The sequence below is a fragment of the Lycorma delicatula genome, chromosome 6 (assembly GCF_047948215.1).
Source record: "Lycorma delicatula isolate Av1 chromosome 6, ASM4794821v1, whole genome shotgun sequence".
Classification (NCBI taxonomy): Eukaryota; Metazoa; Arthropoda; class Insecta; order Hemiptera; family Fulgoridae; genus Lycorma; species Lycorma delicatula.
The window spans coordinates 1,162,501-1,189,871 of NC_134460.1; the positions used below are offsets into that span (position 1 = coordinate 1,162,501).

A 27,371-nucleotide genomic window follows, 5' to 3' on the forward strand; every position below is an offset into this window, starting at 1 on the left:
TGCTAGTTCCATGTAAAGATTAAAAAGTAACGGAGATAGGGAACATCCTTTTCGGACTCCCTTTCTTATTACGGCTTCTTTCTTATGTTCTTCAATTGTTACTGTTGCTGTTTGGTTCCTGTACATGGTTAGCAATTGTTCTTCTATCTCTGTATTTGAACCCTAACTTTTTTTAAATGCTGAACATTTTATTCCAGTCTACGTTATCGAATGCCTTTTCTAGGTCTATAAACACAACCCACCGGGTTGGTCTAGTGGTTAACGTGTCTTCCCAAATCAGCTGATTTGGGAGTCGTGAGTTACAGCGTTCAAGTCCTAGTAAAGCCAGTTATTTTTACACGGATTTGAATACTAGATCGTGGATACCGGTGTTCTTTGGTGGTTGGGTTTCAATTAACCACACATCTCAGGAACGGTCGAACTGAGAATGTACAAGACTACACTTCATTTACACTCATACATATCATCCTCATTCATCCTCTGAAGAATTATCTAAACGGTAGTTACCGGAGGCTAAACAGGAAAAAGAAAGGTCTATAAACACTAAGTATGTTGGTTTGTTTTTCTTTAATCTTCCTTCTACTATTAATCTGAGGCCTAAAATTGCTTCACTTGTCCCTATACTTTTCCTGAAACCAAATTGGTCTTCTCCTAACACTTCTTCCACTCTCCTCTCAATTCTTCTGTATAGAATTCTAGTTAAGATTTTTGATGCATCACTAGTTAAACTAATTGTTCTGTATTCTTCACATTTATCTGCCCCTGCTTTCTTTGGTCATAACTATAACACTTTTTTGAAGTCTGACGTTAATTCCCCTTTTTCATAAATATTACACACCAGTTTGTATAATCTATCAATCGCTTCCTCCCCTGCACTGCGCAGTAATTCTACAGGTATTCCGTCTATTCCAGAAGCCTTTCTGCCATTTAAATCTTTTAATGCACTCTTAAATTCAGATCTCAGTATTGTTTCTCCCATTTTACTCTCTTCAACTTCCTCTATAACACCATTTTGTAATTCATTTCCTCCGTATAACTCTTCAATATATTCCACCCACCTACCGACTTTACCTTTCGTATTATATATTGGTGTACCATCTTTGTTTAACACATTATTAGATTTTAATTTATGTACCCAAAAATTTTCCTTATCTTTCCTGTATGCTCTGTCTATTTTACCGATGTTCATTTCTCTTTCTACTTCTGAACACTTTTTATTAATCCACTCTTCTTCTTTGTGTTACTTAATTTTTCAAAATCCTAGAAAAATTAGTTTATATCAAACTATTAGCTTCTTAGAGGATTATGCTCCCCCATAAAAACACACACACACTTGAAAAAAAGAATATGAAATAATTAAAACGTGGAAAGAACTGACATGAATATAATAATTCCTTGAAATGTCTGAAGCTATTTATTTGATCACTGACGAACTATAAAAATCGAGTATTATCACAACTCATTACGCTGCACAGCCATTGTTATTTATTATTATGTTGATTATATTCCAAACCTAGTAAATTTCATTAGATAACAGTACCACGAATCTTAAAATTTTCATGATTTTGCAACAATATTAGAAGTGATTTTTTTCATTCAAATAAATATAGTCATCCAACCTTTCATGGATGTTGGCAGCCAAACTCTACATGAATGCCTTAATAACAGTAGAATACACGAGGTGGTTTCACAAAATTTCTAATCGCAATAGATTCTAACTTAAACTATCATTAACGAGATGAAAATTTTGTTATTTTAAATCGGCTTCCACAGTTTTCATTATTCAGATAATTTCAAAACTGAGCGTAAATCTTTGCCATTAATCTGCATGACATCAATTACAAGAGCAAGCAGTAAGATAAAGAACGATAATGGAAATTTTTATGTAAAGAATGATTAAGTCTGCACGACTTAAAAATAGATATTTTGTACAGTAGCTATATATACTAAGGTACATATGCCTCTCTCTTTTCCTGTTTAGCCTCTGGTAACTACAGTTTAGATAATACTTCAGAGGATGAATGAGGATGATATGTATGAGTGTGAATAAAGTGTAGTCTTGTACAGTCTCAGTTCGACCGTTCCTGAGATGTGTGGTTAATTGAAACCCAACCGCCAAAGAACACCGGTATCCACGATCTAGTATTCAAATCCGTGTAAAAATAACTGGCTTTACTGGGACTTGAACGCTGGAACTCTCGACTTCCAAATCAGCTGATTTGGGAAGACGCGTTCACCACTAGACCAACCCGGTGAGTAAGGTACATATGCCTATACTATATGCCTTAGCAGCTATATCAGCTTGTTCATCGGGTAAAATTTCTGTGCGACTCTAAACTGAACAAAAACTGCATGCAAAGTCTGTAAATAAAGTAACGAGACCGGTTCAGAAAAACCTTTTATTCACAATCCAATTATACGTGGACTCTATCAACCTTTGAAATAATTCCCTTAGGAAGCCATGCAACGTTTCAAACGGTTTTCCCGCTCTTCTGTAGCAGTATAGGAACTCAGAAATCGGAATGTCCTTCAGATGGCCGGTTACATTTTTGTTTTTTAATGTTTTCTACTGTTCCAAAGTATGTTTTCTACTATTAGTTTAACTAGTAATGCATCAAAAATCTTAACTAGAATTCTATACAGAAGAATTGAGAGGAGAGTGGAAGAAGTGTTAGGAGAAGACCAATTTGGTTTCAGGAAAAGTATAGGGACAAGGGAAGGAATTTTAGGCCTCTGATTAATAGTAGAAGGAAGATTAAAGAAAAACAAACCGACATACTTAACGTTTATAGATCTAGAAAAGGCATTCGATAAAGTAGACTGGAATAAAATGTTCAGCATTTTAAAAAAAATTAGGGTTCAAATACAGAGATAGAAGAACAATTGCTAACATGTACAGGAACCAAACAGCAACAGTAATAATTGAAGAACATAAGAAAGAAGCCATAATAAGCTGTCAGATGGGTGGATAAAGTGACAAATGAAGAGGTGTTACGGCAAATAGATGAAGAAAGAAGCATTTGGAAAAATATAATTAAAAGAAGAGACAGACTTATAGGCCACATACTAAGGCATCCTGGAATAGTCGCTTTAATATTGGAAGGAAAAAATTGTGTAGGCAGGCCACGTTTGGAATATGTAAAACAAATTGTTAGGGGGGTGTACGGAAATGAAACGACTAGCACTAGATAGGGAATCTTGGAGAGCTGCATCAAACCAGTCAAATGACTGAAGACAGAAAAAAAAAACTGTTCCAAAATGGTGTCCCCTTTGAGGTTTTTTTTGAAGTCGGGAACAGGAAAAAGTCGCAGGGACTCAAGTCAGGTGAATAAGGTGGTTGAACAACTACAGGAATCTTTTTCTTTGCCAAAAATTCATTAATCGAGAAAGCAGTGTGACAAGGTGCATTGTCATGACGCATTATCCGGTTGTCTTTGATGGCTGGTCTCACACGGACAACTCTTTTCCGCAGTCTTTCAAGAATTTCTTTGTAGACTAACAACTCCAAAAGTCTCTGATTTGTTCAATATTGTCATCACTTTTTGATATTAATGGTCTTCCAGAGCGTGGATCGTCTGCAACTGATTCCCGGCCATCTGAAAATGCTTTAAAACCACCTAAAAACTTGGCTGTCGTGACAAAGCATCATCGCCCTTTTCAATTTTGTAGCATTCTCACAGAGTTTAACACATAATTAGTATCGCTCATTTTTTATAACGCACAACAAAAACTCGTTTCATGTAAAGTTCGTTTACGTCACACATGGCGACAATAGACTAAAAATATTAATACCTTATATAAATCAGCTGTTCATATTACCATATGTTTACTAGTAACTTTACAGTGTTGCCACTTTGGCTGCCAAAAAAAAGTGGTCTCTACTTTATTTACAAACCTTGTACGTTTAAGCATTACACTACACAGAAGAATAAGTTTTCATTATTAATTAATAACTTTGAAATAAATTAATTATAAATTAATAATTTTTTAATATTCTTGAAATATCTCCTACTTTTTCTGTTTAACCTCCAGAACTACAGTAAGGTATTACTTCAGAGGATGATATGAATGAATGTGAATGAAGTTTAGTCTTGTACAGTTTCAAGTCAACTACCGTGGATAAGTGTGGTTAATTGAACCCAACTACCAAAAAGAACTCCAGTATCCACGATCTAGTATTAAAATCTGTATAAAAGTAACTACCTTTATTAGGATGTGATCCTTAGAACTTTTGACTTTAAAATCAGCTGATTTGTCATTTGCAACGACAAATTAACCACTAGACCAATCCGGTCGGTTTTCTGAAATATCTACAAATATTTTTACATTCCTGAAATCTCTGTCAAATAATGAAAAATAAGAATTCATGTTATAAAATGAATGAGTGTTTAAAAAGAATGCAACTTTAAAAAGATAGAATTCACGCATAAATAAATTTTATCTCTCTCTCTCTACATATCAGTTGGCAACACTGTACTCAAGGTTAGCAGTTTCTAACAGTTGAAATGTTGTTCTTATACACTAGTGCTATACTAGTATAAATTCATTCTATTGCGTTAACTATGTTGTTTTCCAAGGACGAATGTGTATTATTGAGACGAGGTTCGGATAAAATTTTTTTCAATTCTTCGGTTCCTAATAAATCGACAATATTGCGTTTGATTAATAGATTTCACGAGACTAGGGGTACGCATAATCGAAAAAGCACAAGTTGAACATCACTATTAAAATTCTGGAGGGTGCAAAAGAAAATTTGACTAGCTCACCTGGAAAAATCGCTCCCAAAATTATCTTTACAGGCTGAGTTTTCATTAACCACAGCTTTCAGGACTACTAACAAATTATAATTTCATGCTTATCACACCGATGTTGTTCAAGTACTGAAAGAAATAGACTTTAGAAAACGTTCACAGTATTGTTTGCTTATCGCTGATAACAATATTGAAATTTTGGATCGTGTTTAGTCAGCGATGAGATATGATTTCACTTGGATGGTTACATTAACAGCCAAACATTTCACAAACGATCTTTGCATGCGCATAAAATTGGTGTTTGGTGTGCAATCTCCAGGGTCGTGTAACAGGACCTTTATTTTTCATAATTCTGTAAACGGTGTGGTTTATCGCAACTTAATAAAACAGTCTATCACCGTTTTAGATTTACACGAACAAGAACGTTGGTTCCAGCAGGATAATGCAATATTGTCGTACTTTTAATGAAATGCTGGATATGTTACTGGAATTTTTTAGCCATCATTTGATATCAAAAGGATAGTAGCTTCAATGACTCCCAGATCTTACACCGGCAGACGTTTTTCTTTGGGAGGTGTATTTTTAAAAACAACCCTCATGCACTTGACAAATTGAAGGCTAACATTGAAAGTGAGATTTCAAACATTACAGATCGAATATTACAAAAAGTCGCTGCTAATGTTATGAAACATGTACAAACCTGGATTGGCGTTACAGGAAATCATTTAGAACATTTACTGTAAGGTTATTACAGGTAATTTAGCCGCTGGAGTCCCCCAAGGAGCAGTGCTTTTACCATTCTTGTACACGGCCTACGTCAACGATATGCCGCTGTCAGAAGGACTTAAAACAGCTCTATACACAAACGATACGGCATATTATTATGAATCCGGAAGTGTAGATAGATTACACGATCGAGAGACTCCAACGGCAACCGGATCTATTAGAGCCGTGGTTCGATATGTGGAGAATCAAGGTCAATGGTGAAAAATCGGTGCCAGTGATTTCACATACAAGACATGTGCTTCAGATGGAAATCTCAGGAGAGAAAATCCCCTTTGAGAAAACAGTCAAATACCTGGTAGTAGTCCTGGACAAATGGCTTACCTTAGGAGAACATGTTAAATATGTGACCCAAAGAGCAAAGGCCGTCAGGGCCTCACTATTACAAGTACTAAACAGTGCCAGCCCATATCCACTGGCGACCAAATTGCTCATTTTTCGGCTATACATCCTATCGATTCTAACATATGCTTACCCGACATGGGGAGCTTTGTTGAACTCCATGCTTCAAAAGAAATTAGAACGATATTTGGAGCACTGTGATTCATCAGAAACATCACTCTTCGCTATGATGCGGGACTACACACCGTATGCAAAGTGGAAGTGTCGCAGGCACGCAGAATGTTCGGGAGAGCGGCCGTGTCCGAACAACGCCATTTCCGGGACATCTGCCGAGAGGACCGTACTCCACAGGATATAAGAAAACGGCCTCATGCCGTATTAAATGAACCACCGTGAAGAAGGCGGTACGAGAGTCAAAAAAATGACAAACCAGACTTAGGAGCCTCTATATCGTGCAACCGATAAATGAAAACTGCACGAAAATTTCGGCCGCGGCAGTGACCGTTTTCGCAATTAGATTTTGTTAAAACTATAAAAAGCTAGACAACACCCCACACCGTCCCACGAAGAAACCACAATTTCATTTAGTCAGCATATGCGACTCCCTCCGGAGAACAGGGTGCGTTTCTTCCTCCAAATAACTAGAGCTCCGGTAGGCGCACTCCTGCTAGCCCATAGGTGCTGGAACTGAAGGTACTTCAGTGGATGGACTGAAGGGGAATCACGCCGGGATTACTAGGCTCAAAAGCTTAGTCTATCATGGCCAAATCCAGTAAATAAATTACAGTAAAGCAAATTACCAAATCTGTCCACAAATAAAACTTATAATTTATAACCGCCACTAAATAACCCGTGAAACCCGACCGATAATAGAAAGATACAGCAGCAACGGACATTGTCCAGGCTCTGCGATCTGTAGGAAGAAATATTGAAACTCCCGCCATTCTTGCGTTCCGTTCCGTTACGGAACGTATGTCGTCAAACAAAGGGGATGAATCCGTTTTGAAACATCTATAATGAAACGAGTGAAACCTTAAATTATAAGGGTGTCAATATTATGCTGCTGCTATTGTAGTGTTAAAAACATGCTCCCTATTAGTGCATGGAAGAACTATTTCCAACAGGTTGGTAATTACGATGATCAGAAGTAGACTTAACTGTCCATCATCCAGGATTACTTGATCGATATTCACACTAATTTATTTTCAATATGCCTGTAGTCTTAATAAAAAATTATAAATTATGTAACAAATACCTTGTGCGACTGCTCAGTACCAAAATTATCATCTTCATTCGCAGTTTCAGTACTCATCTTACCAGAGACACCAGATATTCTATATAACAGATCACCCAGTAGCTGCACAAACTGTAAAGGAGAATAACTTATAAACAACAGATCGCTAAACTTTAATGAACAATATGTTTTAATTTACAAAATGTAATTAGAGGAAATGATGTTACATTAGTGAAATTATGTATTAAAGTAACATATTTCGGAAATCAGGTGAATAACAAGATGAGGTAATTTTTTAAAATTCTGTTGAAATTAATAATAAAATCTAATTCTATAAGAAAGAAATTTTATAATTATAAACACTGCCACACTGTACAAAACACTTAAAAATAACAATCTATGAATAAACTAAAACGAAGGGAATTAACAATTAAAAAAAAAATCATACACTAAATTGCATTTGTATGTGTGCGTACCACTTAGCTAACCACCAGAATGTACCAATCGCTAGCGGAAAATTACAATTCGTTACTACATGTCTCGTGGTAGTCAGATGTACACTTGTTATATTAATATACAGGGCTATCATCTAAAAGAATGGTGCGGTTTCAGTAATTCATATGAAGATTGTAGAGAAATTTCTAGATGTTATATGATATCCCTGAAAGCCTCCAACCCATAAGTTTATCAGCAGTTGTAACCGCAACGTCAGTTCTTGTATTGTTGTCGCTGTGAGTTTAGCGAGTTACTATGTTCTCGGATAAAGACAAAGCAAAGTGTGTTTTATTGATACCCGAATTAAATCCTTAATTTTAGACGCGAATTTGGAAGAGAACCACCACATAAAAATAACATAACACATCGATTCAAACGATTCGAAGAAACCGGATCGTTTAATCCAAGTGTACCGGATGAAACGGTTGAACTAATTAGACGATCGGCAATTAGAAGTCCTGGGAAGTCCATCCCCCGTCAAAGCGTCGAATTAGGTATTCCAAAATCAACAGTTCACAAAGTTTTACATAAAAAAGTGAAATTACACGCTTATAAAATCCAGATACTGCTGGAAGTGAAACCCGATGATGGTGTAAAACGTTACAATTTCGTTGTTGAAATGTCGGACAGAATAAGTGAAAACTAATCATTTTTAGATGATATAATTTTTACAGACAAAGCTACATTCCACGTGAATGGATGCGTTAACAACAGACACAATTCACGAATATGGGGCTCTGAAAACCCACACGCAATTATTGTGAAACAACGTGATTTGCCTAAAGTTAACGTTTGGTGTGGCGCGATGAAAAATCATGTAATAGGGCCTTTCTTCTTTGCTGAAAAAACAATTAATGGAGTCGCGTATCTTGACATGTTAGCCAATTATTGCTTTCCTCAGCTGGAGAACTCGAAACCATCCATCAACTTCATTTCCAACAACATGGTGCTCCCCCGCAGTTTAATGCATCGGTCACAGACGCTTTGAACGAAAAATTTGGAGATCGATGGATAGGCCGACAAGGACCAGTACTTCGGCCTCCAAGGAGTCCAGACCTGACACCTTGCGATTTTTTTCTTGTGGGGTACATCAAAAGCGTTGTTTATATGCAAAAAATTCGCGACCTAAACCGCTTAAAAAACAGGATTAATGAAGCAATGACAACCATTAACGAAGAAATGTTAACTAATGTTTGGAGAGAAGTTGAGCATGTTTTGGACATTTGTCGAGCGACTAAGGGCGCACATATTGAAATTTATTAATTACGTACAAAAATGTTTGAGACGACAAAATTGAAAAATAAAAAACATAAACCGTAAGTAATTCTGTTTTAATTTAAACCATGTTCAAAACCGCACCATTCTTTTATGATAACCATGTATATCAATATACCATATATATATATATATTTGTTCTATAAAAAAGGTTTTCTTTCAAGTGACATAACCTTTTACTTCTAAGTGATATCTAAATGAATTTATATTATATTGAAAGAGTACGTTTCTGTGTTTCTAAAAATACATTATATGCAATATAAATAAATTAAAATACATTTAATAATTTAAAAAAAATATTAATTGCTTGTATTGCAGCTAATTTTTTTCTGCATTTGGAAGGAAAATCTCAACATGAAACGTAATTTCTGGTAACTCGCATGTCTTTTTTTACATGAAACAAATTTGAATGTCTTTTCTTTCAGTGATAAAACTCTTTTAAGGAAATTTTAAAATTATCATGAATAGGAATTTTTTAAATCGATCTAAATTGCTCAGTTACCATGGACCACCATGTGCCTGCCGAGAAGCCGAGGGTTCAAAAGTGTTAAAGAGGAGAATACCAACAGAAATCTTTTATTAAGGCAGCTAGAGTAGGGTATAAACATTAAAGTCTGAAAAGTTCCCGAACTAAATTAGATAAAAATACAGATTTAAGTATAACTGAATTTACTCGCATCAGGACTCTACATAAAACCCTTTTCTAACTATACTACTTAGATAGAGGATGATATGTACGAATGTGAATGAAGTGTAGTCTTGTACAGTCTCAGGTCGACCACTCCTGAGATGTGTTAATTGAAACCAAACTACGAAAGAACTCCAGTATCCACGATCTAGTATTAAAGATTGTCGAAGCAGGAGCGATATAAAATGCCGAATAGCACAAGCTAAACGAGCCTTCAGTAAGAAATATAATTTGCTTACATCAAAAATTAATTTAAATGTCAGGAAGAGATTTTTTAAAGTGTATGTTTGGAGTGTCGCTTTATATGGAAGTGAAACTTGGACGATCGGAGTATCTGAGAAGAAAAGATTAGAAGCTTTTGAAATGCGGTGCTATAGGAGAATGTTAAAAATCAGATGGGTGGATAAAGTGACAAATGAAGAGGTATTGCGGCAAATAGATGAAGAAAGAAGCATTTGGAAAAATATAGTTAAAAGAAGAGAGGTCACATATTAAGGCATCCTGGAATAGTCACTTTAATATTGGAAGGAAAAAAATTGTGTAGGCAGGCCACGTTTGGAATATGTAAAACAAATTGTTAGAGGGTATACTGAAATGAAACGACTAGCACTAGATAGCGAATCTTGGAGAGCTGCATCAAACCAGTCAAATGACTGAAGACAAAAAAAAAATAAAAAATAGTATTAAAATCTGTATAAAAGTCGTTAGAACTCTTCGACTTCCAAATCAGCTGATTTGGGAAGATGTGTTCATTACTAGACCAATCCGAATGGGTAGATTATATGATACTGAAAGTGATGGCCTCTCGCCTTTGGATTTCACCCTTAGAAAAGACAAGACGTGTTGAAATCTTTACCCTCACATACAATTGTTCGAGCTGGTAGGGAAAATATCATAGCTCGCCTGCCAGTACTGAAAAAAATGGCAAAAGGTGCCAAACCTCATTAGATTGTGTGTGTGTGTGTGTGTGTGTGTGTGTGTGTGTGTGTGTGTGTGTGTGTGTGTGTGTGTGTGTGTGTGGTGTGTGTGTGGTATGTGTGTTTGGTGTGTGTGTGTGTGAGAGAGAGAGAGAGACAGAGAGAGAGAGAGAAAGAAAGAGCGAGAGAGAGAGAGAGCGAGAGAGAGAGAGAGAGAGAGAGAGATAGAGATTTTTGTCAATCTGAATAGTTTTTAAGCGGTGGAAATTTTGATAAAACTTAGTTTTCAGAATCTACATTCACTTATACTAACATATGTGATTTATAGCACGGGTGTTTCATCATATTTTGCCCAATTTTCAACCGATTTGCTTGAAAGTATTATTTTTAAAATTTGCTAACTACGTTTCATAAAGAAAAAAACAAAAAAAAGTTTCGCTAATAAAAAAACGCGTTAGAAATGCGCAAAAAAAATCCTGCAATTAAATTATCGTAATTTCTGTACTGTTTCAATTTTTTTGTTGTTACAGGCATAAAAAATATTGAATCGTAATGGTTTTTTTATCGTCAGAATCTGTTAAATCTCTTTAATATACTGTAATTTTTTGAAATTTTCTTCACAAGAGGGTAGCATAAGTATATGAAGAGAGGCAATCAGATACCAACATTTTCGTAGAGCACTAATCGACCGCGGATATCATTGTGATGGGAAAACGTTAAGATATCATTAAATACTGTATATCGGTTTCTATTTCACCAGCCTTTATTTTGCTTTATCAACGATATCAAATTAAAAAAAAAAAGGCAAATAAAGACTAAAACTTCTCAATTTCTTCTTTAAACTGACCCGACAGAGGTCAACGTTTAAAGAACACAGATCTTCGTCCGGGTTGTTTAAACATGTTGCAAAGGTTTAAAAAACATGTTTAAATAAAAGTACGTAAAAATTCAAATCTTTTATTCACTCCTTTTCAGTACAAAGCTATCCAAAACAGCCTTTTTGTGGAATACTGTTACAGTATTTTGTAATGAAAATTACCATATAAAAACTATTATTGTAATAATAGTAATATAAAATTAGTCGTACCTCTCAGTAGAAATCACATTACTACATTATTAGCCTTATAAATATTAGCACATCAATTTCGGTCATAATTTCGAAACAGCTGGCACTAACATTCACATTTTACTGACGCTTCAAAAGATTAGGATGAACAGAGTAACTAAAAGCAGTGATAATAATAAAAAACACAAACCTGTATCTAATTCTCCAATTATCGTCAAAAAGTCCTTTCTCTAATTCCGGTAATAATAACATAATAGCAGAATCAGCGTATAAATTAACAATTCGCTGACCAGCCTTCAACGCTGTATCCCTGACGTATTCATTTTCATCAGCTAATGCCTGGAATTAAGAAAATTACAGTTTATATTTTTTTCTGATCGTGATTAATCGAAAAGAAAATTAACGATCTAAACAAGAGAAATTATAATAAATAGACGAATTCAGAAAAAACTGATTGAAATACACACACTTTCATACAAAAGTAGCCGCTTCCAAAAAAAAATCCATAAAATCAAACGATATAAAACTGACAATCTGTTTTGTAACCTTTATGACTAATATCAATCGATAAGACCATTTATTACAAATTTAAATACAGGTTGATTCAAAGAAACGGGACATTTTGAAAGTTGTGTTGATAGCCGTGAGCGATTGGTACCACTTGATAAGTGGCGCCAGCCTCTCTAACCTAACCTGCCATTTAGTTGTCATGGATCCTTGGAGTTGTGCGCAACGTGTATTTGCTATCAAAGCGTTTTACAAAAACAATGACAGTGTGGAGGGGCGCGTAGAGAGTTTCGCAATCATTTTAATCTGGGACGGCACGGCCGTGTTCCATCAGCACATGCGATTAAAGCATTGATATCTAATTTTGAGGAAACCGGTTCGACAATAAAAAAGAAACCTCCAGGCCGTGAGCAAACCGTCCGTACACTACAGAATGTTCAAGCTTTACAAGATGCTGTCCCACGATGTCCACATCGGTCAATCCGTCGTCTCTCAGCATCTTTACAATCGCATAGTTCAAGCGTTCGAAGAATGTTAGTGAAGGACTTGCAATTCCATCCGTACAAGTTGCAGATCGTCCAGGAACTGAAACCGAACGATGCGGTTGTGCGAGCACAATTCTGTAATGTAATGCTTCAGAAGATAAACGATAACGAAGAGTTTGTTCACGAACTGTGGATGTCAGACGAAGCGCATTTCCACCTCAGTGGATTTGTTAACAAAATTTCAGATACCGGGCACAAGAAAATCCTACGCAGCTACACCAGAGTCTGTTGCACAGCCAGAAAGTGACCGTGTGGTGTGCTGTCATCTTACGGTGTTATAGGCCCTTATTTTTTTGAGGATGACGACAGTCTTGCGATTACAGTGACGTCGGCTCATTACGTAGCCGTGCTTGAAACCTTTGTTGTGGAACAACAAAAGAGATTTCCACCGATTCTTAACACAGCCTGGTTTCAACAAGACGGAGCAACGTCACATACTGCATGAATATTGTTGGCAGCTGTACGCCGATTGTTTGGACAATGTGTCATTTCACAAAATTGTGACATTAGATGGCCTCCCAGATCGCCTGATCTCTCAGCTTGCGATTAATTTTTGCGGGGTTACCTTAAAAGCAAAGTATTCCACAAAAGACCTGCTACAACGGAAGAACCGACGGCAAAGATCGGCAATTGCGGAAATTCCAGTCGTGATGATACGTCAAACCATGAACAATTTAACGAAGAGACTTCGTGAGTGTTTACGTATAAGAGGAGGTCACCTGCAAGATGTCATCTTTAAAAAATAAACTAAAATGTATGTATCCTAATACGGCAACATTTGTACAATTACACAAAATAAAATTCACTTTCTAAAAAAAATTTTCATTAACGTTATTTAATTTTTTAAATTTCCCGTTTCTTTGAATCACCCTGTACAAAATTTTCAAGGGCATAACAGGTGGTCATGAGTTCATAACTTTTGTTTATTGTTTATTTTTGTATTTAATGCAGCATCAACAGTTAGCTAGTAACTAACCATTAAAAACAGAACAAAACTGATTTCCAACTTTGGATAATCTATAAGAATAATGTAGTTTGCCACTGCCATTTTACCTTACACTTCCGACCCAATTTCCCGATCGGTAATTCTCAAGACGTTTCATTAACATAAATGTACATCAAGATGTAAGGGTATGCAAAAATTATTGATCTAAATTGTAGATATTTAAGTACATTAAAATTGTTTATTCATTCGTTTACGGCCTAAATGCTACCTGCTTTTTTACAATCGCTTACGAAAGAAAAAGCTTGCAACATATGAAAAATGCCAAGCCTGATTGCCCGATTTCGATGCAGAACTTCCAAATGAAACTGAGAGATGAAACACTCTACCTTCATTTATCGTACGGTATTTATCGACGAAAAATTCTAACGGTACAAATTATTTAATAATTTAGGTGAATTTAATAATTAACTGTATTCACTTTAATTATTTCATAAGCATTTATGTAAAGATTGGTAAAATAGACGGAGCATACAGGAAAATTTTGGGGTATATAAATTAAAATCTAATTGTGTTAAACAAAGATGGTACACCAATATATAATACGAAACGTAAAGTAGATAGGTGGGTGGAATATATTGAAGAGTTATACGGAGGAAATGAATTAGAAAATGGTGTTATAGAGGAAGAAGAAGAAGTTGAAGAAGATGAAATGAGAGAAACAATACTGAGATCTGAATTTAAGAGAGCATTAAAAGATTTAAATGGCAGAAAGGCTCCTGGAATAGACAAAATACCTGTAGAATTACTGTGCAGTGCAGGTGAGGAAGCGATTGATAGATTATACAAACTGGTGTGTAATATTTATGAAAAAGGGGAATTTCCGTCAGACTTCAAAAAAAGTGTTATAGTAATGATACCAAAGAAAGCAGGGGCAGATAAATGTGAAGAATACAGAACAATTAGTTTAACTAGTCATGCATCAAAAATCTTAACTAGAATTCTATACAGAAGAATTGAGAGGAGAGTGGAGGAAGTGTTATGAGAAGACCAATTTGGTTTCAGGAGAAGTATAGGGACAAGGGAAGCAATTTTAGGCCTCAGATTAATAGTAGAAGGAAGATTAAACCAACAGACTTGGCGTTTATAGACCTAGAAAAGGCTTTCGATAACGTAGATAAAATGTTCAGCATTTTAAAAAAATTAGGGTTAAAATACAGAGATAGAAGAATAATTGCTAACATGTACAGGAACCAAACAGCAACAATAACAATTGAAGAACATAAGAAAGAAGCCGTAATAAAAAAGGGAGTCTGACAAGGATGTTGACTATCCCTGTTACTTTTTAATCTTTACATGGAACTAGCAGTCAATGATGTTAAAGTACAATTTAGTTTCGGAGTAACAGTTTTTTTTTTTTTTTGTCTTCAGTCATTTGACTGGTTTGATACAGCTCTCAAAGATTCCCTATCTAGTGCTACTCGTTTCATTTCAGTATACCCTCTACATCCTACAGTAACAGTACAAGATGAAAAGGTAAAGATGCTACGATTTGCTGATGAAATAGTAATTCTAGCCGAGAGTAAAAAGGATTTAGAAGAAACAATGAACGGCACGGATGAAGTCCTACGCATGAAAATAAACAAGAACCAGACAAAAGTAATGAATTGTATTAGAAATAACAAAGATGGACCACTGAATGTGAAACTAGGAGAAAAAAAGATTATGGAGGTAGAAGAATTTTGTTATTTGGGAAGTAGAATTACTAATGATGGATGAAGCAGGAGCGATATAAAATGCCGAATAGCATAAGCGAAACGAGCCTTCAGTCAGAAATATAATTTGTTTACATCAAAAATTAATTTAAATGTCAGGAAAGATTTTTGAAAGTGTATGTTTGGAGTGTCGCTTTATATGGAAGTGAAACTTGGACGATCGGAGTATTTGAGAAGAAAAGATTAGAAGCTTTTGAAATGCGATGCTATAGGAGAATGTTAAAAATCAGATGGGTGGATAAAGTGACAAATGAAGAGGTGTTGTGGCAAATTGATGAAGAAAGAAGCATTTGGAAAAATATAGTTAAAAGAAGAGACAGCCTTATAGGCCACATACTAAGACATCCTGGAATAGTCGCTTTAATATTGGAAGGACAGGTAGAAGGAAAAAATTGTGTAGGCAGACCACATTTGGAATATGTATAACAAATTGTTAGGGATGTAGGATGTAGGGGGTATACCGAAATGAAACGTCTAGCACTAGATAGGGAATCTTGGAGAGCTGCATCAAACCAATCAAATGACTGAAGACAAAAAAAAGGCATTTATGAATTTTAGTTTATTACTTAATTACACAACTTAAAAATATATCACATATGAACAAATTATATTATTATTATGATTATTATTTTTCTATCTACAGCTTGTCAATTAGAAGGTGTGGAAAAAAAGATTATACATGAAAACAGTAACACAGCTTATAATGATAAAAGTCAAGAGCTGGAATATTTATGATGTATGTGCTTAATGGTAAAGAAGAATTATAAAAATCAATAATTTATCAAGGTACTGGCACAGTCATCGCTCAAAATTATAATAAACTTAACTGAAACGATCAAACATCGCATTCTAATATTACTCATTCCTAATCACCAAATTAAATAAACCTAGATGTAATATGCGTTTCCCTGACCTGCTTCATTTCTACAAACTCTGCTGCAGATTTCAGAAAATTTCTTTTCGTATATATCTAAGACGGTTTAACAAATACAAAAAAACCTACTTTTCACAATATGCGTTGAGTCACAAGATAAAAACATATTAATCATACAAATTTCACTCCAAATAAATACATTATATAGACGACATAAAGAACAGTTACATATGAATTGCATTTAAAGTTAAATACAAGACGTGTTTTTAAAGTAAGTACAGTTTTGAAATTACACCGCTGCTATACTGCAGTCAGCATTCCACACATGCGCACTATGTACATCCTGATCTATTGGCAAGCCACAGACGCCATTACAGAAATATTTCACTGTATTTACGTTTGTTTGTGAGTTTTTAAAATGCCTCAGCCGATCGAGAATCCCACCGTCTGTGAAATACATGGTGCGATTCGTTTTCTTAGTACTAAAGACGTGAAACCGGCTGAAATTCATCGTCGGATCGGTGAAGTGTATGGAGAACATATTACGAGCGATGGAACGGCATGAAAATGGGTTAGAGCTTTTAAAGACGCCGCCAGAATGTTCATGATGAGGAACAGAATGAACAATCTTCTGTCATTACTGAAAATCTGGTGCAGAAAGTTGATAAAAAAAGTGCGAGAGAGAACAGACACTTTACCCGATTTCTTCGCTATCTGAAGAGTTTCATCGAGTTTCAACAAGTGGTCTATGAAATTGTGACCAAACCATTAAATTATAAAAAATTGTGCTCACACCGGGAGCTGAAAATGTTGACTGACGTGCACAAAACCAAACGTTTAGGCAGTGTGTTGGTTTTTCTTGAACTGTACATTGTAAAGGGTGATGATTTTTTAAAACCCCATTGTCACAGGCGACGAAACACGGGTGACTTACATTACAGCGGACATGGAATGGCAGCATTCAATATCACCCAATTTCAGTCTGAAAAATCATGTGTATGGTGTTTAGGACAGGAAGAGGGGTTGCTGCTGGTGGAGTTTTTGCCACATGGTGACACAATAAAGTCTACGACATACCGTGAAACCTTAAAAAAAAAACTGCACCATGCAATCCAAAATAAAAGGTGTGGCGTCCTGAATAAAGGGATCCTTTTGTTTCATGACAATGCATCAACTCGACGCATCGTTTGGCTGGGAACAACTTCATCACCCTCCATACAGTCCCGATCTAGGGGCCAGTGATTACGACTTGTTTCTGCATTTGAAAAAACATTTCGGTGGTCAACGCCAAGACAACAATGATTGTGTCAAAGCAACCGTGTTGCAGTGGTTTTTAAGTCAGACGGCAGACTTTTATGACGACTGTGTTCAAAGGCTGTTTGCATGATACAAGTGCCTGAATATTGATGGCAATTATGTAGAAAAGTAGATTAAAGTACAGTTTTTTTTACATAAAAATAAAATTGTTAAGAATAGTGTTGTTGGTTTTTTAATTTCAAAATGGTACTTACTTGAAAAACATTCCTCGTATCTAGAAATCTGCTGACAAGAATTATATAAAAAAAAACAATTTTTATTTTTATTGTTTTGCAGTATCAACTTAACATATACGAATTAGAAATAGTTACAAAAAAAAAAAAAAAAACATTAAATAAATTACCTTCAGTATCGGTGTGATAATTTGCCCAATATATGGCGTGAACTCGCTAGTGAATACAACAGGCATGTAGATAAACATCATTATATAACCGTCTTTTACATGTGGTGCAATGTCAGCCCTCTCTGCTGTACTAATTATTTCTATAAATGAAAGTTTAGCGTAAATAATTTTATAAATAGTATTTCAAACAAACATATAATTATGTTAAATGTAGAAAATAAAATATTACAATGTACAAAGTTAAACGTATCACGGAAAACAGAGAATTTGACAGAGCAAAACTCTCAATAATACAGGGTTATCATAAAAGAATGGTGCGGTTTCAATAATTCATAGGAAGATTGTAGGGAAATTTCTAGATGTTATATTGGTATCCCTGAAAGCCTCCAACCCAAAAGTTTGTTTATCAGCAGTTGTAACCGCAACGTCAGTTCTTGTATTGTTGTTGCGGTGAGTTTAGCGAGTTACTATGTTCTCGGATAAAGACAAAGCAAAGTGTGTTTTACTGATGGCTGTAATTTGTAATTTTTAAATCTGTAATTTTAGTTCAACGTGCGTTTCGACGTGAATTCGGAAGAGATCCCCCACACAAAAATAACATAACACGTTGGTTCAAACGATTCAAAGAAACCGGATCGGTTAAGAAACAGAAATCAACCGGCAGACCAAGTGTACCAGACGAAACGGTTGAACTAATTAGATGATCGGCAATTAGAAGTCCTGGGAAGTCCATCCCCTGTCAAAGCGTCGACTTAGGTATTCCAAAATCAACAGTTCACAAAGTTTTACGTAAAAAACTGAAATTACACGCTTATAAAATCCAGATACTGCAGGAATTGATACCCGATGATTGTATAAAACGTTACAATTTCGCTGTTGAAATGTTGGACAGAATAAGTGAAAACGAATCATTTTTAGACGATATAATTTTTACAGACGAAGCTACATTCCACGCGAATGGATGAGTTAACAGACACTTCACGAATATGGGGCTCTGAAAACCCACACCCAATTATTGAGAAACAACGCGATTCACCTAAAGTTAATGTTTGCTGTGGGCGTGATGAAAAATCGTGTAATAAGGCCCTTTCTTCTTCGCTGAAAAAACAATTAATGGAGTCGTGTAACTTGACGTGTTAACCGATTATTGCTTCCCTTAGCCGGATGAACTCGAAACCATACATCCATCCCATCCATCAACTTCATTTCCAACAAGATGGTGCTTCCCCGCACTTCAATGCATCGGTTACGGACGCCGCTTTGAACTAAAAATTTGGAGATCGACAGATAGGCCGGCAAGGACCCATACTTTGGCCTCCAAGGAGTCCAGACTTGACACCTTGCGATTTTTTTCTTGTGGTGGTGTATCAAAAGCGTTGTTTATACGCAAAAAATTTGCCACCTAAACCACTTAAAAAACAGGATTAATGAAGCAGTGACAACCATTAACAAAGAAATATTAGGAAAGAAGTTGAATATCGTTTGGATATTTGTCGAGCGACTAACGGCGCATATATTGAAGTTTATTAATTATGTAAAAAGAATGTTGAGACGACAAATTTGAAAAATAAAAAAACATAAACTGTAAGTAATTCTGTTTTAATTTAAACCATGTTCAAAAGCGCACCATTCTTTTATGATAACTCTGTATATTGAACATAACATACAAACGATATTAAATAAACACAAACTGCTGTGTTTTGAATTAATTTTAGAGGCAATTTTAAAATATACAAATTATAAATGTTAACATTATGAGGAAAATTAAATTTAAATGTACAGAACAACGTATTTTGGTAGTACAAGAATCTGGTAGCTGCGATAAAAAAAAGTAGAATATGAAGAAGAGCAAACTATAATTCAGTAAGCAGTTACGAAAGAATGACGTTTCACAGATTATGTTTTAACTTGTAGTACAAAGAAACATTGCAGGAAAAAAACGTGTTTAAATTCACCACTGTTGCTATTTTGTTTTGGTCAAAAGAAAACCAGTTAACAGTAACATGAATTTATCGATCGCAGAAAAATTCATTATAAAAGGAGTGCTTCCAAGCAAAATTTTCAAGTATCAAATAGAATTAATAAATTTGTTTAAATTGTTTCGAGTAAGCTTTATGGATAGCAGAAAATGCAGGAAACAGTTAGGTCAAAAAATAAAACAATAAAGGCATTTTTAAACGATAGTAAAATGCATTAAAAATAAAAAAAAAGCTACAGATTTCATAAAAAAACAATAAATCTGAAAACAGGATTTTTCTGAAATCTGCAGCAGAATCCTACAAGGAAGTAGGTTGGAAATACACATACGAGGTATGATCAAAAAATACGGTGAATAATTTTTTATTAAAAAAAGTAATAAGGTTACATAGAATTCAATTTAATCTCCTTCAAAGTACTGTCCTTGGCTAGCGATGCACTTATCCCAACGACTGGTCTTTCAGAAGGGATTTTAGCTGCTCGGTCGCGGCCCTCTCAATGTCAGCAATTTTGTCAAAACATTTTCCTTTAAGCACAATTTTAACTTTTAGGAAGAGCCAAAAGTCGCACGGTACTAAATCCGGTGAGTATGGGGGATATGGACCGACAGGAAAACTTTTTTCGGCCAAAAACTCGCGAATGAGAAGCGAGATGTGAAACGGCATGTAGTCGTGGTGAAGAAGGAAGCCATCGGTCCATTTTTCTGGTCGCTTTTTCGTACGTCGTTACGCAAACGTTTCAGTACATCCTTATAAAATTCAGATTTTACAGTTGTTCCCCTTGGAACGAACTCTGATCGCACTATGCCCTCACTATCGAAAAAAAACAACGAGCATGACCTTGATGTTGGATTTTGACTGACGTGCCTTTTTAGGGCGAGCAGATGAACCGGTTTTCCATTGGGAACTCTGCATTTTGGTTTCAGGGTCATAGCCGTAGACCCAACTTTCATCTCCAGTTATAATTTTGGCCATGAAGTCCGGATCTGCATGAAGACGACCCTTCAACTCTGTGCAAATTGACACACGATTTTCCTTTTCTCGAATAGTCATTCGCCTGTTTGAACGAACCATTGCATCCACTTTTCGCACATTTTCAATTGTTTTTGAGGTTACTGGACGTCCCACATGCTGCTCGTCTTCAACAGACTCATTTCCGTTTTTAAATCGGTCATACCACTTGTACAGTCTTCAAAGTTACCGCATTATCGCTGTACACCGATTCTAACATTTTGTGAGCTTCTTTGGCACTCTTTTGCAACTTAAAACAAAACTTAATGTTAGTGCGTTGTTCAAAATCCATGTTGCACAACAGACACGATAAACACAACTTCACTCTAGCGGCTCTGGCAGCTGACTGGCAAGCTCGAACGTGTTACAACTTGTCCCTGCCTGTCTCAGTTGATCACGCTATTGGACAAATTACAGCATATGGATGTAGCGTCGGAAGTTGCCGCTATAAAAATTCATTCACCGTATTTTTTTATCACACCTCATATCCACATCTACGTTTAATTAATTTGGTAATTAGGGACAAGGAAAGTGTACAAATTAAAAAATGTAAAATCGCCGATCAGAAAAGAAAGATACACCCGACTGGTGTCGGACTATCCATTTACCACACAAACCGGAAGTGTTAAACTTAATTTCATCTTACGTGTAAGGGAGAAGCATTTTTCAAACTGGGGAGGGTTCAAAAAATTAACCAACAATTTTACACAAACAATAATGAAATTATTTTATGAGAAAACAAAACATTCATTATAAACATTTTACATATATTTAGAAAATAAATTAACGAGATGGTCGCATTTATTTTTCATTTAAAAGGTTCTCCATATGTGGATCTACATTAGCAACACAATAAAGCAAATTGTTTTAAAATGATAAGACGATTCCTGTATATAGTTTTTAGTACAACCGTAGACGAAAAACCCTTTCCACAGAGGTAAGAAATGGTGAAAGCGATTAATATTTTAAACGTTTCTACGACCAAATTTCCATATTCACTTCAATGAGCAACCCAAAATGTACCTAAATCTTCAGATGTGAATTCTAGTTGTAGTATTTTATATACACAAACATTTTGATGAGTCGGAACAGCTGAACAGTTGCAACATTTTCACTGAATAGATTTAGTACTCGTCTCTTTGAGAAATAATTTTTATCTTCCAGGAAATACTTCGTAGACTGAATTTTTAGTTCACGCAAATGAATTTTCATGCTATCCAAACTGTGGTGTTCAATTAGTGACTTAATCTGACTATAGTGACTGACTATAATCAGAAGTACAGATGTAACAAAATTTTTCCTTTCAAGGTGAATAATTCAGATATCAAGTTTCTTAATGAAAGCACGAACTTTGTATTTTTTTTTTTTGTCTTCAGTCATCTGACTGGTTTGATGCAGCTCTCCAAGATTCACTATCTAGTGCTAGTCATTTCATTTCGGTATACCCCCTACATCCTACATCCCTAACAATTTGTTATATATATTCTAAACGTGGCCTGCCTACACAATTTTTCCCTTCTACCTGTCCTACCGATATTAAAGAGACTATTCCAGGATGCCTTAGTATGTAGCCTACAAGTCTGTCTCTTCTTTTACCTATATTTTTTCCAAATACTTCTTTCTTCATCTATTTGTCGCAATACCTCTTCATTTGTCACTTTATCCACCAATCTGATTTTTAACATTCTCCTATAGCACAGCATTTCAAAAGCTTCTGATCTTTTCTTCTCAGATACTCCGATCGTCCAAGTTTCACTTCCATATAAAGCGATACTCCAAACATACACTTTCAAAAATCTTTTCCTGACATTTAAATTTTTGATGTAAACAAATTATATTTCTTACTAAAGGCTCGTTTCGCTTGTGCTATTCGGCATTTTATATCGCTCCTGCTTCGTCCCTCTTTAGTAATTCTACTTCCCAAATAACAAAATTCTTCTACCTCCATAATCTTTTCTCCTCGTATTTTCACATTCAGTGATCCATCTTTGTTATTTCTATTACATTTCATCACTTTTGTTTTGTTCTTGTTTATTTTTAATGCGATAGGTCTTCCGTAGGACTTCATCTATGCCGTTCATTGTTTCTTCTAAATCCTTTTTACTCTCGGCTAGAATTACTGTATCATCAGCAAATCGTAGCATCTTTATCTTTTCACCTTGTACTGTTACTCCGAATCTAAATTGTTCTTTAACATCATTAACTGCTAGTTCCATGTAAAGATTAAAAAGTAACGGAGATAGGGAACATCCTTGTCAGACTCCCTTTCTTATTACGGGTTCTTTCTTATGTTCTTCAATTATTACTGTTGCTGTTTGGTTCCTGTAAACGTTAGCAATTGTTCTTCTATTTCTGTATTTGAACCCTAATTTTTTTTAAATGTTGAACATTATATTCCAGTCTACGTTATCGAATGTTTTTTCTAGATCTTTGTATAGAACTTAGATAGAACTTTGTATAAAATGTTTTTATCACATCCTTGCAAATTCACATTTACGCCGTTTAAATGTGAAAATACATCAGTAAAATAAGCCTGTAAAACAATGAGAATGAAGTTTCTTTATAGTGGAAAAAAATATTAATTCATCTTGCAACTCCAATAACCAGGTTAACACTTTCTCCCGCGATAACAATCTCACTTCTGTATAGAAAAGAAGAGATTTTTTTCTTTTTGCCCATTTAAATTTTATTTTATTTTGATTTTTATTACATAGTTTAGCAAACAGCCTATTCTGTAACTACCAACTTTTAATAAAATTACCCGCTTTTCAAAGAATTTGTTCGAGATTTTCTGGCATATTTTTTGTAACAAGAGCATATCTGTGAAGGAAGCAATCCACCCTTGGTACATAAGACATATGTTTTTCAGAGATCCACTGTTCTATTCTGTTATAGCCTTTGCACCATCACTACATACTGCAATACATTTCATCCAATCTACGTAACAGTTATAAGCTTCATAAAAAGCAGCAAAAGATGCACTCCTGTTGTACGACCAGGTATTGATTTGTAAAACAACATATTTTGTTAAAGTCGATACATGGATGGAATATATTGAAGAGTTATACGGAGGAAATGAATTAGAAAATGGTGTTATAGAGGAAGAAGAGGAAGTTGAGGAGGATGAAATAGGTGAAATAATACTGAGATCTGAATTTAAGAGAGCATTAAAAGATTTAAATGGCAGAAAGGCTCCTGGAATAGACGGAATACCTGTAGCATTACTGCGCAGTGCAGGTGAGGAAGCGATTGATAGATTATACAAACTGGTGTGTAATATTTATGAAAAAGGGGAATTTCCGTCAGACTTCAAAAAAAGTGTTTTAGTAATGATACCAAAGAAAGCAGCGGCAGATAAATGTGAAGAATACAGAAGAATTAGTTTAACTAGTCATGCATCAAAAATCTTAACTAGAATTTTATACAGAAGATTTGGAAGGAGAGTGGAGGAAGTGTTATGAGAAGACCAATTTGGTTTCAGGAAAAGTATAGGGACAAGGGAAGCAATTTTAGGCCTCAGATTAATAGTAGAAGGAAGATTAAAGAAAAACAAACCAACATACTTGGCGTTTATAGACCTACAAAAAGGCTTTCGATAACGTAGAATGAAATAAAATGTTCAGCATTTAAAAAAAAATTAGGGTTCAAATACAGAGATAGAAGAACAATTGCTAACCATGTACAGGAACCAAACAGCAACAGTAACAATTGAAGAACATAAGAAAGAAGCCGTAATAAGAAAGGGAGTCCGAAAAGGATGTTCCCTATCTCTGTTACTTTTTAATCTTTACATAGAACTAGCAGTTAATGAGGTTAAAGAACAATTTAGATTCGGAGAAACAGTACAAGGTGAAAAGATAAAGATGCTATGATTTGCTGATGATATAGTAATTCTAGCCGAGAGTAAAAAGGATTTAGAAAAAACAATGAATGGCATAGATGAAGTCCTATGCAAGAACTATTGCCTGAATTTTTGAAGGTATATGTTTGGAGTGTCGTTTTATATGGAAGTGAAGCTTGGACGATCGGAGTATCTGAGAAGAAAAGATTAGAAGCTTTTGAAATGTGGTGCTGTAGGAGAATGTTAAAAATCAGATGGGTGGACAAAGTGACAAATGAAGAGGTATTGCGGCAAATAGATGAAGAAAGAAGAATTTGGAAAAATATAGTTCAAAGAAGAGACAGACTTATAGGCCACATCGTAAGGCATCCTGGAATAGTCGCTTTAATATTGGAAGGACAATTAGAAGGAAAAAATTGTGTAGGCAGGCCACGTTTGGAATATGTAAAACAAATTGTTAGGGATGTAGGATGTAGAGGGTATACTGAAATGAAACGAGTAGCACTAGATAGCGAATCTTGGAGAACTGCATAAAACCAGTCAAATGACTGAAGAAAAAAAAATATATATATTTTGTTTGATTGATCTGTACCTATCGTGTTCATACCTCAGAAAACAACAAAAAACTGAGATATGTTTGCTGCACCTGTAAATTCATAGAATCGAATACTAAAAAATTCGCTTGCTGAATTATCTGATCAGAAACATCGGCAGCCACGTCATCGATTCAACTTGATACTGTAATTAGAAAGCACAATTTTTTTTTTTGATTTTTCCTATACTTATTAAAACACTGAAAATATCAATTGCAACAAGCGATATGAGGTTTTCTGCAATTGTATTGGGTTTGGAGATCTTCGCTACTCAATGCTACTCTAGATAAAATGCATCCCAGTGTACTTTTATCACACTATTTACTTTTATATTTATATTTTCAAAAATAAGAATGTAAAATAATTAAATGCTACAGACAAGGAATAATATTTGATTACAAAAATTTACATTTTTAAAAATTGCTGCTAAAACAGTGCTAGAAAATTTATTTTCTTATCGTATTAAAGGAGAAGAAGCAAATAAAAATTATTTACTTTCAGAAATGGTAGTAAAATTAACAGACTGAAAATTTTTATTAAAAAATTTAAATATCTGCGCAAAATGTTTACGATACAATTAAATAACACGCAGCAGGAAACGATAAGCGATTCAAATATTTTGTTTTAATTTATACTTGATTTAACTACAGTACAACCCCATTTAACCGGACAAAATGGGTCCAGAAGTTGTCCAGATGAGCAAAAGTCCGGAAAATCTGGAAATGTATAATATACGTACACTACAGCTTAATGAAATCTCTACGGTAGGACGAAGAACGAGGAAAACCATTCTTTAAACATTTCGCAAGACATCATCCATGTTGATTTTTGCGACCTGTATACGCGTGGAAGTAAATTCAAATTTTACTAATATTCTTCAGCGCTCTAGGTTTAGCCGATTTTTCTGTCACAAGAAGTGGCAGCATAAACTTGCCTGATGCATTACTGCATAAAACTTACTGTTTGGTTCGCTTGGCATTTCTCACGCCACCACCCCGTTCGGTCACCGTAAAGCATAAGACCGAATGTTTGTACCGCAAGCGGCAACTGAACCTCAAGCAGTTTAGCGACTAGTATCTTAACATAGCTCCTAGAGCTTACCTAAAAGCGTGAACGGACTAAGCACGGTGCCATACACTACCGACTTACATTTCCCAACCGTTCATTGTCATATATTCACTAAAACGGGTAGGCTCACCCCATCAACTCCTAAAAATATATGTGACATCCATAATAAAATTTCATTTCAAGGTAGAAATTTACTGCCACGCCTAGGTCGCTGAATGCCAGCAAGTACTTTCCACCATTTTATAATCGTGGAGCCATAATAATTGGCTGGTGGTCAGCCGTACTCAGGGTTAGCTTCCCACGGCAATGCGGTAAGAGTCTTTCCCATAAGCAAACTACAGATGCCGGTTGAACAAACCAACCGCATCAAGAACTCCACACGGTGTGACATGTGGCTCTTGCCGCTTGTGAGTAGCCAATTTTCCGCTTGACCTCTAAGTTCCAAGGTGGCCCCTGGTCTCTGGTCCCCCCAAGAGCAGGGCATTCAAACATCGGCTGTTCATTTGACTGGACCTCCCCGCAGACACACGGCTCATCAGCTGCCAGGTGAAACCGAAACAGATATTAGTTAAAGTTAGCGTAGTTGATGAGCACCCAGGCACCCGTCGCCCTTAAGAACGAGCTATAGGCATATTGTTCCCCCAAACCCTGTATAACCTTATATAAGGATCTTCTCACAGTGCTCTGCAGCCTCGTACCACAGTATGTAAAGACTGTGATACAAAGTAACTGGCGATAAACTGGATACATTATACAGTAGGCCTACTACTGTGTTTCTTTAATCTATTTTAAAAATTTTAATTTGCTACATACTACTGTATAATGGTACATATTTTATTTTCGATAATTAAAAATGCCTTTCTCTATATCAGTCTGGATAATCCAGAAGTAATGTTAAACGGGATTGTACTGAATTACTTATAATTAGAACTAAGGATGGAGATCTAAACGTGGTTTTGCATGGAATGACGGTGTCTAAAAACTATAATTCTGTGATATGCTTACAAAATTTATCAACCGCTTCTCC

The 27,371-nt window shown here is 35.4% G+C and overlaps 1 protein-coding gene across 1 annotated transcript in view; it reads right to left on the reverse strand.

Moving 5' to 3' along the window:
• LOC142326531 (stalled ribosome sensor GCN1-like) overlaps nucleotides 1–27,371 on the reverse strand; it is a 202,653-nt gene that overhangs the window by 36,226 nt on the left and 139,056 nt on the right. Inside the window, exons 24-26 of the mRNA XM_075369108.1 lie at nucleotides 17,856–17,995; nucleotides 11,742–11,890; nucleotides 7,132–7,258 (exon numbers count right to left, since the gene is read on the reverse strand). Coding sequence (XP_075225223.1) covers nucleotides 7,132–7,258; nucleotides 11,742–11,890; nucleotides 17,856–17,995 — 416 coding nt within the window. The remainder of the gene's footprint in view (nucleotides 1–7,131; nucleotides 7,259–11,741; nucleotides 11,891–17,855; nucleotides 17,996–27,371) is intronic.